General features: G+C 56.6%; 1 protein-coding gene across 3 annotated transcripts in view; it reads left to right on the forward strand.

Moving 5' to 3' along the window:
- The window catches only part of GSN (gelsolin), a 60,796-nt gene that overhangs the window by 22,342 nt on the left and 24,989 nt on the right, over positions 1-13,465 (forward strand). The window contains exons 3-5 of one of the 3 annotated variants that reach the window (XM_070795408.1): positions 8,529-8,599; positions 9,912-10,116; positions 10,788-10,942. In XM_070795408.1, the coding sequence (XP_070651509.1) occupies positions 8,576-8,599; positions 9,912-10,116; positions 10,788-10,942 (384 nt within the window). In that variant the 5' untranslated portion in view covers positions 8,529-8,575. Of the gene's footprint in view, positions 1-8,302; positions 8,488-8,528; positions 8,600-9,911; positions 10,117-10,787; positions 10,943-13,465 lie in introns of those variants that run through there. The other 2 variants (XM_019966852.2, XM_019966855.2) reach the window with 2 other exon arrangements.

Raw genomic sequence — 13,465 nt, forward strand, 5'->3', positions numbered from 1 at the left:
ATCACTTTGCTCAGGGTCACCTAAGTGGTAAGAGACAGGGCTGGGATTGAGCCCTTGTTCCTTGGGGTGGGAGCAGACCAGAGGAGAGGGGAGGGCATCATGAAGAGATTTGTGGAAGGGGTGGGAGGCAAAGTGGGCTCTTTAAGTGCTGGCTGGAGACCCTCTCCTGAGACGTGTCCCTGTCCTTGGCACAAGCTGCGCCTCCAGGTCTCCGAGCCTTGGCGGGGACCCTCCAGCCCTCCACTGCGTTGGAGGCAAGGATGCAGTGATGAAAGTCAAGGCTGGGTACGGGAGGCTAGTGGGCATGTTTGCAGGGGTTGTTGTGGTTGTTGAGCACCTGCTGTGTACCAGGAGCTCCTTCAGTTTTCCCAGATGACCCCCAGGGTAGGACTTACCAACCCATTTTATAGAGGAGGAAATTGAAACGCTCAAAAGGGCCATTTGCCCAAGTGCCCCCCGAGGTAGGGATTCTGGCTCCACCCATGCTCAGCCTGGACATTATCTTGTTTTCCTCCTGGATGGGAGTTTGCACAGCCCTCACCCTGCTGGTCATTTTCGGTACCCTGAGCGGGCCGAGGCTCCCCTCGCTGTTCTGGGTTCTGTACTGTCTCCTCTGTCCCCTTTATGATTCTCAGAAGTTCTGCCTGCAGAGTGCAAACTGGTGCCTCGAGGGTGGGCTCCCGCCGTTGCTGGCTGTGAGGGGCTTTGGGACAGAGAAAGGCTCCATTTGGAGCTTGCGGCAGGAGGGACCTGTCACCGTCCTCTGAGGTCCTGACACTGTGGTTCCCATCGTGGTGATTATCGGCCTAGGGAGCTGCTGAAGGATGAACGTGATCCCCAGACAGACGAGGGGGTGGGGTGGGGAGGCGGCATGGGGGGCGGAGGGGCGGGTGGGTAGGGAACCTTGCTTGACCAGAGGCACAAATGTATTTTGCCTCTTGCTGTTCCTTTCAGAATCTTATTAAAGTTCCAGGGCTCGAAGGGTCTTTAGGGATGGGCTGGTTTGCTTATCACTTGTGTTTCCTTGGCTGGGTCACCACTGGGCCGCTCCTTATCTCTTTGGAGAAGGGGGAGGATACTGGCATTTTTGAACCTCTGTCTTATGTCAGGCATGATCCTGGAATCTTCCACATTTATGGTCTCGTTCAACCCTCAATAAAATTCATCTTGTTTACTTATTTGCTATGCCAGGTCTTAGTTGCAGCCTGTAGGATCTAGTTCCTCAATCAGAGACTGAACCTGGCCCCCTGCACTGGGAGCACAGCGTCTTACCCACTGGACCACCAGGGAGATCCTTCCGCTCACCTTTTAAAAAGACATTTTAACCCTGATTTTATACATAAGGAACTTAAGGGTCAGAGAGAGATTAACAGAGGCTTCCTAAGCCCCCAGCAAACAACCACCACAGCTTCCTCTGTACGTGCACGCTGTGCTAAGCCCCAAACGTCTTTTACTTTGTAAAATTCTCGCAGCAACCCCGGCAAGCAGCTAGTCTAATCCCATTTTACAGATGAGGAAATTGAGGCACAGAGAGCAGAAGCCACACATTTGGAAGTGGTAGATCAGGGATTTATACCCAGATTTTCCTGGCGGGAGCTCTTTCCACAGTCACACAGACTGTTTTTCTTCCTGCTGGGAAGCCCTTCCCCTTTGCAGCAGGGCGCTGCCTCCTGCGGCTCTTGCTGCTCCTGGCTCTGGTTGGGGCCCCATAGGCCCTGCCGCCCTGGGAGTTGGCAGGTGAGGCTGCGTCCCCCATCCTGCCCTGGTCCTGCTTCACGGTGCCTGGAGTTGGGCCTCCTCGTCCTGCCGCTGATGTGTGCTTGTGCCTGGACTCCCCTGTCGGTGGGCCGGTGGGGCAGCTAGGGGACAGTTGTTCGCAGCTGTTTGCAGCCTCCCAGGGCTGCTGCCTCCCCCGAGAAGGGGAGACGGACTTTAAAGGGGATCCTGGCAGGCAGGGCCCTGGCTCACACCCGTGGCCAGATTTGGCTGCTCCCAGGGCATGGGGTCAGGAAGTGGCGGGGCTAGTCCTTTCTGAACGTCCTGTCCTGGCTCTCAGCATTAGGTGGGGTAGCCTCCGGAAGCTGGGAAAAAGCCAGTGGCTTGGAGCCCTGGGAGAGGCGGCCTCTTGGAGGTGGCTTCAGCCAAGCCTCACTGGCCATCTCCCCAACAGCTGTCTTCACCCGGAATGGACGGAGCCAGGGCAGAGGTCCAGCTGGCCCTTCCCGGGGGCCTTGTCATGTCGTGGGCTCAGGCCTCGGCTCTGGCCTGGGAACGGAGACCTCTGCCCTGCGTGGTGCTCACTAAGTGACTCTGAGAAGTTACACTTTTGCTCTTGGGGTTATAGTCTGCAAAGAGAGAATGGACTATTTAACATTGCCACAAATAAGCCCTACTCTGTGCTACTTGCTCCAGAGCTCCCAACCACCCTGCAACTGGGCAGTCTGTCCCTTTCTACAAGTGAGTGACCCAGCACTCAGAGAGGGAAAGCAACTTGCTCTGGGTCACACAGCCCAGACCCGAGCTCAAGAATCTCACTGTGAAATCTGTAACCTTTCTCCGGCACCACTAACTGCTCACACGTGGTGTGTACATGCTGAGAGGCCTCTGTGCAAAGAAGCCAGCTCACACACGGAGCACTGACTTGGAGCTCCATCTGTGCTGTGTGTCAGGCCTTGGCCCTCCTCACTGCCCTGCGAGCTTCCCATTTTACAGATTCGGAAACTGAGGCCCTGACCACAGGCGCTGAGTCTCCCAGATTCTGAAACACATGTTCTTTCGGGTCCCCAGGGCTCCCCATACTGAGGCCCTGTCCAGTTTTACCGGGTTTCATAACTGGCTTCTCTGTTTACTGACTGTTGTCCTATTTAACAAAACCCCAGCCAGCAGGGCGGGTATTCCCAGGAGGACCCAGAACCCAGCCGTGAGCCAGAAAGCAAACAAGCTCCGAAAAAGACGGCTGCTCGTGAGTGGCCGGCTGCCTGAGAATCAAGAACAACAGTGTTTGGTGTGAAGAGAAGAGAGCAGGGTGGTGTCTTCCAGGAGTGGCCAAGACCTTTTGTACACTGTGGCCGGGGGCGGAGGGTGAGGCTGCCTCCTCCCGGCGCGGGTAGCGGCCTTGGGAGGCCCACGGAGACATGGAGGCTAGCCTGAGGTCTCCAAGGGAGCAGGGCCAAAGCTGGTGGCGGGCGGTGGCCGTCCTGTGTCGAACTGCAGGGGAGGGATGTGGTTGGATGCTGAAAACTGCCTACTGTGCGGAGCGCTAGGCAGGAGCCAGAATGCCTGAGATCAGAGGGCGAGGGGTCTCTTGCGGTTCAGAGAGGGCAGGGGCTAAGGCGTGCTCGCATAAGCGACTGGTGGTAGAGCAGGCTGCTCCCGGCACAGGGGGCCATGCCGTCCTGCGTGCCCTGTACACCCTGGGAGTGGCACAGAGTGTAGACGCCACGGTTCGCCCTCTGCCCAGAGGCTGCAGCCCGGGGACCTTCCTGGTTGTGCCTCTGTCCTGGGTGCTCTCAGGTGCAGGGCTGGAGGGCTTTCCTGGGCTGCCCTCTGCAGCCGGGGAGGTGCGGCAGAGACGCCACCCCAGAGAGTCCGGGCTGCTAGGCTTGGCTTGGGCTTGCCTGGGTCAGCAGCTGCATCCCTTCATCTGTAATAGGTACTGCTGTTCCCTTGCTGCCCAGGTGGGATGGTGCTGGGGGCCCTGCCTGAGCCCCAGATAGAGTCTGAGCGCTGGAGCCAGCCAGACTTGAGCTTGAATCCCAGGAGCGCCTCTTTCCAGCTGAAGGACCCTGAGCCAAGTGCCTGGAACTCCCTGAATCTCCGTTTCCTGGTTGCTGTGAAGAGACTCAGGCTCAGAGCCCACCTTCTGTCCTTCCTGTCTTCTCCTATAGACATGCAGACCCAGAGGTGCGGAGGCACGCAGCTATTAGTGATGCTGGGCCCGCCTTGTGTAGGGCAGGGGCTCTGCACTGTCTGCTTCAGAAGGACCTGTGGAGGCGCCCTGGACAAGTGTCCCCATTTTACAGGTGGGAACTTTGAGGCCCAGAGACCTGTAGGTTCCTGATGTGGTCGCAGAGCCAGGATCTGGGGGATGCTGGGGCCGAGAACGAGAGTTCTCGGGGTCAGAGCTGCAGGGCCTGGCCGTTCTTTTCCGTATGGAGACCTGAAGGGCAGGTGAGGACGGTGATATGCCCAAAGTCACCCAGGAAGCCAGCAGCAGAGGCAAGCCTGGCACGGGGTGGGGAGCTCCTCCCTCCTACTCAGAGGTTTTTCTTTTGCACTTAAGCTCTCCCCGCTCTTGTGAACCCGTGCATTCCCTTCCGGGCAGGGAGCCCAGGGGCTGTGGTCCCATCACAGTCTCTGCACATCACTGCCCTGCAGTGAGAGTTTCCAGGCTATGGATGCCCCGAGGGCAGGGGCCAGGGCCTGTTCCACGGGTCTCCAGTGCCAGGGACCCAGGCTTCAGAGCTGTGTGACAGGCACAGCTGCAGGGGCCTTTGTGATCATTAACCTGGGGTCAGTGACCCTGGCTGGTGGGCTGTGACCCCTGGGACCAAGGCCGAGCCACACCAGCCCTCTGTTAATCACCAGCTGAGCAGAAGGGACTGCTCGGCTGGGCTGGTTGCCGGCTTAGGTTCACTTGGGGTGGGGGTTGGGGGTGAGTGGGGATGACAAGGAAATTTCCTCTTCCTGCGGGTTTGAATTTTCCAAATTGTCTAATGAGCAGATATTACTGTATCTATTTTTAAGGTATTATTCCCAGATCAGTCTTTAATTGAAAAAAAACTACATCGGAGAAACACTTGTAAATAGTTTCAAACCCTATAGCACATTGAAAAATTTTTTCACACAAGTATACTGAGGTGTAATATAGATACCATTAACAATTCACCCATTGTAAGCAGACAGTGTTATGATTTTTAGCACCTTTTTCGGTTGGGTAATCATCACTATAATCCAGTGTTGGAATGTTTTCATCGCCCTAAAGTGTTCGCTCATGCCAGCTGCCGCGATGTGGGTGCCTAACCCCGAATTCTTCATCTCTTTCAAACAAACTGACTTGACAGTTTGGTGTTTACTCTCTTGATTTTCTTAAGGAGAAAGTATATGCACAAACAGACACCCTTATAAAACAGAAGAGAGGAGCCACCGTAGAGTCGCTGTACAATTTGCTGTCTTGCACTTTGGGATCAGGCCATGTTCATTGACTGCCTACTGTGTGCTGGGCACGGCCTGCGCTGGCTTATTCTTTTTGCACAGCCGCGGAGTGGCCCATTGTCTGGCGGCTCCATGATTTATTTAACCAGGACCTTTGGGTCCTTTCCAGATTTCTTCCAGCAATGCTTCAGTGGACCTCCTCGCACGTATATTTCTGTGTCCCTCTGTAAGTCAACCTGAAGGAAATGGCTCTGTTGTCACACTGCGTGTCTTGAATTTGTATAGATGTCAGTTGCTCTCCAGAGAGGGGAAACTGGGTTATGCTTCCGTCAGGCACGTATGAGAACAGGGGGGTTTTATCATCCTCCAAATGCCTAGGGAGAGGGAAGGGGCTCTCTGAGTTTAGGCCAGAGACATCCAGTGCGGGCTCTGCAGGCCCAGAACTAGACATACAGCCTTGAGAAGTCAGGCACCTCTGTGGGTCCCCGCGGACACTAAGATAAAATGCAGACTCTTCCGGGATTTCCCTGGTGGGCCAGTGGTTTAGAAGTCACCTGCCACTGCAGGGGAGACAGGTTGGATCCCTGGTCTGGGAAGATGCCACAGGCCGCAGGGCAGCTGAGCCTGGGCGCCACGACTCTTGAGCCCGTGCTGTAGCATCCATGCTCTGCAACGAGAGAAGCCCCGCAAGGAGAAGCCTGCACGTTGCAATGAAGAGGAGCCCCCTTTTGCTGCAACTAGAGAAAGCCCGCTTGCAGTAATGAATACCCAGTGTAGCCAAAAATAAGGAAATAAATAAAACAAAAAACAGGCTCTCTGAGAAACTCTTCACCTATACCCATATACATCTTAAAAACCTTTCCGAGTCCTGAGCGTGGCCCACGGGCCCCCGTGGCCTCTGCCGCCCTCTCGAGCCTCGTCTCCTCCTGTCCGGGGTTTCAGGCGGGACCCCTGTCGGGCACTGCGGGGGCCTGCGCTTGCTTGCCCTTTGCCCATGCTGTCCCCTCCCCTGAACGCCTCTCTTCTCAATCTCCCTCCTCCCTGTCCTTCAAGGCCCAGGTCATAAGTGCCTTTGTCCGTGAAGCCTTCTTATAATCCCTGCAGTCTGATTTATCTCCTCTGTGTGTGTTCCTTTAGCCCTTTATCTGACCCACAGTCCCCCTTAAATGGGAGGAAGTTGTGTGTGATGGAGGGCAAACTTCAGCCTGATTAGACAGAAGCTGGGCTCCAGGAGGAGCTGGGACGGATGACTGGAGCTCGCGGGGAAGGAGGACAGGAACTCCCGTTTACTCACTGGCAGACCAGGCCATTTTCACACACACAGACGGATTGGATTCTCAGCAACCACTTTATACCCATTTACTAGATGAGGAGACTGAGGCAGAGAGGAAGAAAGTAGCTTACAGTGGAGCTGGGCGTCAAGCCCAGGTCTCCAGCTCCTTTTTTCTCTGTCATTGCATTTCCCTGTTACTGAGAAAGGAGGAGATGTGGAATGCAAAGGGAACTAGGAAACAGAGAAATTGAGTCCAGCAGAGTAGTGGGAGGGTGGGAAGAGGGGTTGTTGAAGGTGGGAAGCAGGCCTGGGTGAGTCTGAATAGCACTTGTAACCCAATGACTGTAAGTCTCCAGGAGAATAAAGGATGGGAAGGGAGCCTGGGCAAAAGGGGAGGAGGCTCAAATCCTTGTCTTCCTCAGAGAGAACCATAGATGGGATCTAAAACTGAAAACACAAGAGCAAAAACAAAACAAACAACCCCCCACCCCACCCCCAAACCCCAAACAACAAAGGCTGGTCACCTACGACATGAAGGCAGACCACGAAACCATCAGCTGAAGGAGGAAGCTAGATGTGGGTTGGTTGCCTGGAGGTACAAGTAAGTGGGGTTGAGAGGTGAAACTTTGTATAAATGAAGTGACTTGTAAGTTTTGATTAAAAACAAACTTTTAACAAATAACTTAGACTTCCCTGGTGGTCCAGTGGTTAAAAATCCACCTGCCAAGGCAGGGGGTGGTCAGGGAAGACATCATATGCCTTGGGGCAAGGAAGCCGGTGGGCCACAACTGCTGAAGCCCTATGCCCCGCAGCCTGTGTTCCGCAGGAAGAGAAGGCACCACAGAGAGAAGCCCGTGCCCCACAACTGGAGCATATCCCCTGCTTGCTGCAACCCTAGAAAGCTCCGGTGCATCGAGCTGCAACCACAAGGACCCACCCCACTCCAGTACTCTTGCCTGGAGAATCCCATGGACGGAGGAGCCTGGTGGGCTGCAGTCCATGGGGTCTCTAAGAGTTGGACACGACTGAGCGACTTCACTTTCCCTTTTCCCTTTCATGCATTGGAGAAGGAAATGGCAACCCACTCTAGTGCTATTGCCTGGAGAATCCCAGGGACAGGGGAGCCTGGTGGGCTGCCGTCTATGGGGTTGCACAGAGTCGGACACGACTGAAGCGACTTAGCAGCAGCAGCAGCAAAGCCTGCAGTCCCAGAAGTGGAGAGATCTGCTCGCCCCTCTCTGTCCAGCTTGCTCAAGGGTCCAGTGAAGGTCAGCTCCCTGACCCGTGTCCGCAGCTGGTGACAGCCACGTGCTGCCTAAGCAGGCCATCCACCCGGACCACCTGGGCCGGTCTTGACTTTAATTTCCTAGTTGTGTGCACATTGCTTGACGGTTCTGAGCTATTTCCACCTCTTTAGAATGGGGCTGTGAATAGTACCCAGTCCATAAAGGATGTTCATGTGATGCTGAAAACCTTCAATATCTCTTAGTTAGCTCCTGTGATTTTTTGCTGGAGATGTTAGGGGTGGAGAGGGGAGGGGTCCTGCGTGGATCACACAGGAAGCCAAGCTGGGTGGATCCCTGCCGTTCATGCGTGTGTCCATTTAGTGTGCACTGAATTAGCACCTGCTGTATGCCAGGCCTTGTGCCTGGTCTCCACCCCGGAGCTGGAGTGAAGGGGCGTCCGCACCCGCACCCGTTGGGTTGGTCCCGGTGGGAGCCCCGATGTCTCGTAAAAAATCCAGGCCAGATTCCCGCCCCTCCCCGCCCGCGGGGGCCCAACCCGGCCCTCCGCCCTCCCAAACGGGGCGGTCTCTAGCTTGGGCGGAGTGGGCCGGGCGGCTACTTAAGGCCGGGGCGAGCCTGGCGGCCCCGGCCGCCCCCTGCCTGCCTCCCGGGTCTTCTGCCGCCGTCGCTGCCATGGCTGCGCATCGCTGCGCGCTGCTGGGCGCGCTGGTCCTGGCGCTGGGCGCGCTGTCGCAGCCGGCCCGCTTGGCCACCCCGGCGCGGCCGGGGGCGACCCAGGCACGGGCGCCGCAGGGGCGGGTGACCGAGGCGCGGGTGAGTGCCCGGGGGCCCCCGGAGTAACTCTTTATTGTAAGTTCTTGCAGATACAGCTCTAGGAAAAGGGGAGTAATTCAGGTCTAGAATGGAAAAACTGTTTTGTTGCTTTGTAAGTATCTCTTGCTGCTTCCGGGGCTCCGGTGGAGGGGGTGGGCGCCTCCGCCTTGGCTGTTTCCCTCCCAACAGGCTAACCTCACCTTGGCCGGATTTCTTCCCTCTGCGCTGCCTTCTGACTTCTTACCCATCTCTGCCTCCCGATTTCTCCTTCCCTCTGCCTCATTTCTCGCCTTCCCTCTGGGATTTCTCCTTTCATTTCAGAGTCTTCTTTCTCATCTGATTTCTCACAGGATTCCCCTCTTCCCTGGATTCCCTCCTCTTTCCTGTACCATCTCACATTCACCTGCTTCCCTTCGTCACTGCGATTTCTTCTCCCGTCTCTGATGCCACCTCTGCCTTGTCTGGTTTCTCTTCGCTCCAGTTGTTCTTCCTGTTCTCCACTCCGCTGCCTGAGTTCTCCCGTCTGGTTTTTTGACTTCTTCCACTAGATCCGGCCCGAGGTGGCCCGCACCTGCTGATTGCCCTCATCTGACTCCCAGCTAACCATCCCGTTCCGCTCCGTTTCCAGCCCCGCGCATGGTCTGACCGCCTGTCCCCCGTTCTCCACCACCTTGTCTCCAGCAGGCTCCCGCAGACCCCTGCTGCGTCCTTTCGCCTTTTCCAAGAAATGGAATTTGGGGGTGGGGTGGGGTTTTAGGGGCAGGAGGGAGGAGGCAGACAGCGCAGGAGGCCGCCTGGGCTCAGCCGTCTAGGCCCTTCTGGAATGGAGGTGTGATGGGAACGTGGATGGGGCGTGGGGGGAAAAGAGCCAAAGCAGACAGTCCCTTCACCTCTTGGGGCCTCAGTCTCCCGATCTGCAGGGTGGAGTTGGATAATGAACTCTGTGAGGACCCTTCTACTTCTCAGGGCCACCGAGGATGCTGGAAGGGTTTAAGCTGAGCCCCTGGCCACCCCCAGATTTACCATTGCCATCTGAGGGGTCTCCCCATGGTCCCAAAGCTCTTGGAGTCTGGGCCAGTTCCTGCTCTGTCATTTTCTAGCTGGGGGTCCCTGGCTTAACTCCTCCGTGCCTCAGCTGTTGCATCCAATTGGCACTAAGACAGGAAGGGAGAAGGGAGGGAGAGCCTTCTGTCCCCCATCACCAGGGAGATGAGAAGGAGCGAAAGATGCTGGCCAGGGCAGGGCTTGGAGCCTAAACTCTGCCCTGTGTGCTCACTCGTCGAGGGCGGGGTCCTAGGACGCGGTGGGGAGAGTCAGGCTCAATTGAGGTACTCTTGGTGCTGGAAACCAGCCTCCCTCGTGCCCCAGGGTCTGTCCCCACTGTGGTCCCTGCCCTTGCTCAGGCTCTGCCCTGTCTCTTGCAGCCGGGCAGCATGGTGGTGGAACACCCCGAGTTCCTCAAGGCAGGGAAGGAGCCCGGCCTGCAGATCTGGCGTGTGGAGAAGTTCGACCTGGTTCCCGTGCCCCCCAACCTTTACGGAGACTTCTTCACAGGCGATGCCTATGTCATCCTGAAGACGGTGCAGCTGAGGAATGGGAACCTGCAGTATGACCTCCACTACTGGCTGGGTGAGATGGCCCGGCCCCGGCCCCGCCCCGGCCCCTCTGCTGTAAAGCACAGACCTTTGAGACCTGGTCCCCAGGAAGCCCCGAAGGGAATTTAGCGATTACTGAGCATCAAGTGAGTGCCAGGCCCTTGGTTACATGTTTCCAAGACTCTAGAGGCAGCCTCCCCAAGTTCAGACCCTAGCTCTGCCCTTTGGCAAGACATTCAGTGTCTCTGTAAATAGGATGTGATGATTGCACCAGACTCCCTTGTAGGACTGTTGTGAGGGTTAAACAGGCCACTATCTATGGACTCAGAGTGGGCGGTGGCTTAGAAACCCAGGACCCACCCTTTCCAGCCAGATTCTAGTTTGCCCTTCAGTCGGGAGCCTGAAGTCCTGCCGAGGCTCTTCTGTATGACCCTGTGAGTCCTGGCCCCTCCCTGTGCCTTGATTTCTCTGATGCTCCCTGGCCTGACCTTGAGTGAGTGAGTGCTGGGAGGACTCTTAGAGACCTTGGAGTCAACTCCCGCCTCCTCCATTATACAGATGGATTCAGTGAGGCTCACAAGAGACAGGGCCTTTCCCGGCTTCTCCAGCCAGGCTCAGGCACTGCCAGGGGCTCCAGACGCCTCCTCTGTGGGCAGCTGGGGCCGCTGGCCGGAAGCCAGGCTCATGTCCTCTGACGTCCCGCAGGCAATGAATGCAGCCAGGACGAGAGCGGGGCAGCCGCCATCTTCACCGTGCAGCTGGACGACTACCTGAACGGCCGGGCTGTGCAGCACCGCGAGGTCCAGGGCTTCGAGTCGGCCACCTTCCTCGGCTACTTCAAGTCCGGCCTCAAGTACAAGGTGGGTGCTGGGCAGTGGGGACAGAGGCGCCACTGGCCGGGCTCACTCCTGCCCGTCCACCTTTTAGGCTCGTGCGGGTGTGTAGGCAGACAGGCCAGAGCTCAGCCCTTGGAGCTGGCTAGCCCTGGCTTTGAGTTTCGGGCCCTTGCTAGCTGTGTGACCTTGGACAAATCACACGCCCTCTCTGAGCCTCTGGTCTCTTATTAAATTGAGAGAAGAAATTTTCGGTCACTCCACAAGGTGGACTCCTCGCCCCAGCAGTAAAAGGTGGGCCACAGGGGCCCTATGCCCTGTGTATAGCATTTGCCCTATGCAAACCTAGCATGCCCAGGGCTTGAGCCTGTATCCTTTAGTTCTGAGACCCTGCCAACAGAGGGGCCTATGTTTGATATTTGAAAGGGGACCCTCGATCCCATTCTCTTCCTGTTTGTTGAACTCTGAAGACTCTGAGCTCCAGCCCCTAGTCAGGTGGGGCTGAGCAGAGCCACGCTGGGAGCCCCAGGAGGCTGTTGCCAATATGCCCTGTGACTTCCAGCAGCCACTTGGCCTCCCGGAGCCTCCCTGTCCTCTTTGGTTACGTGACAGCCACTTGCACCTGCCCTCCAGGCCTGCGGAGAGGGTTTGGTGAAGGCAAGCTGGAAGATGCTGTGCACGGGGCCTGGCCTCTTGGAACGGGGTTCTCTTTGGTCAGTATAGGGAAGGGATCACAAGCTTTGATGGCCTTAACGTCAGAAGGCAGACCTCTTATTTTAAGGGAGGGAGGAGAAACTGAGGCACAGAGAGGTTAAGGAATGCTCCAGATCAAACAGCAAGTCAGCCTCCGAGCCAGAACTGGAGCCCATGTTTCCTGACTCCCAGCTTTTTCCCAGTACACCAATCTGCCTTTCGTGAGCAGGGGTCCAGGGTAGTATTAAGCCTCATCTACGCTGCTGATCGGAGAAGGCGATGGCACCCCACTCCAGTACTCTTGCCTGGAGAATCCCATGGACGGAGAAGCCTGGTGGGCTGCAGTCCATGGGGTCGCTAAGAGTCGGACACGACTGAGCTACTTCGATTTCACTTTTCACTTGCATGCATTGGAGAAGGAAATGGCAACCCCCTCCAGTGTTCTTGCCTGGAGAATCCCAGGGACGGGGGAGCCTGGTGGGCTGCCGTCTATGGGGTTGCACAGAGTCGGACACGACTGAAGTGACTTAGCAGCAGCATCAGCACGCTGCTGATATGCTGTGTGACCTTCGAGAAGTCATTGTCCATCTCTGGGCCTCCAGTTCCTTCGTGTTAGCCGGGTGGTGATGCTGTCTGCCCAGCTGACACGCCAGGGATTAGATGATGGGAAAGCTCTAGAGATGGCAGAGGGCAGGGTGTGTCCTGGGAACTGGGCCTCAGCCCTGGGCTGGGTGAAGCTGGACTGGATTCCCTGGAGCCTCCCAGCGCCCCCTGTCGGCCAGTTCCCCCCTCCCTAGAGCGCCTTCTACAGACCTGTCCAGCTCTACGTTTTCTGGAGTCTCCTCTGGGGCCCTGGTACCAGCAGAAGGAGAGAAGTTAGGAAGCCAGGCCCTGGACGGGGAGAAAGACCAGGACTTTTTGCAGCTCCTAGAGCAGAAGGTGGAAGGAGCACTTAACCAGGAGGCCGCCCTTCTGCCTGCCGCGTGCCTCCGCGTGGTCCTGGCACACGCTCCCTGTTCGTCCTTCCTTCCAGCAAGTACTTATCAGGCCCCTTGAGCAGCAGCGCCTGCTTCCTGGTGTTGCTGTGTGGACAGCAGTGACTTAACTTGTGGACAGACTAAGCGGCTTACGGAGCTGGTAAGCGATTGAGCTGGGATTTAAACCCAGATATGAAGGGGCTAGTTCAGAGAAACATTTGAAGACTCTCTGGTCTCTTATCTTAGCTCAGATGGAGCCCAGGAATTTACATGTTTAGCAAGTCTCCTCCCTGCTCTGGTGATTTTCCCAGGATGTTCTTGGACCCTACGTACTCTGAGGATGCTCTAGGGGAGGGGTTCCCAACCCCTCCTGCCTTTGGCTTCAGTCCTCAAAGGCCCTGCTTTTGGTGGGAACTTGAGGTCCACGGCTGGTCCTGTTTTCCCCTTCCCGCAAGTCCTCTGGTCGCCCCTGCCCTCGGCAGGCCCAGCCCAAGGCTCCCGGCCTGGCGCCCTCATCAATTATGGATCTCCAAGGAGCAGAGCTTGTTATGCAAGACTTGTTTCTGTGAAAGCCTGCTCCTCGAAGCCGGTTCTGTGCTCGGGGTGTGAGCAGGGGCAGGGAAGGGACGAGAGCCCCTAGATAGGGTTTTCCTAGGGCCCGTCTTATCTTGCTCTGTGACCCTCAGATCCTTCAAATGCACTGTTTTTGATCCCTCCTCCTCTTTTTCTTCTTCCTCCTCCTCCTCTTTTTCTTCTTCCTCCTCCTCCTCTTGACTTTCGGATAGAACCCCAGAGACCCCAAGGAGCTGGGTTATCTGAAACCCTTTGTTCCAGCAGAGTCTGGGCTGGGCTGAGTCCTGGAAGCCCCTGACCCTGAGGA

Source organism: Bos indicus, chromosome 8, assembly GCF_029378745.1.
Source record: "Bos indicus isolate NIAB-ARS_2022 breed Sahiwal x Tharparkar chromosome 8, NIAB-ARS_B.indTharparkar_mat_pri_1.0, whole genome shotgun sequence".
Taxonomy (NCBI): Eukaryota; Metazoa; Chordata; class Mammalia; order Artiodactyla; family Bovidae; genus Bos; species Bos indicus.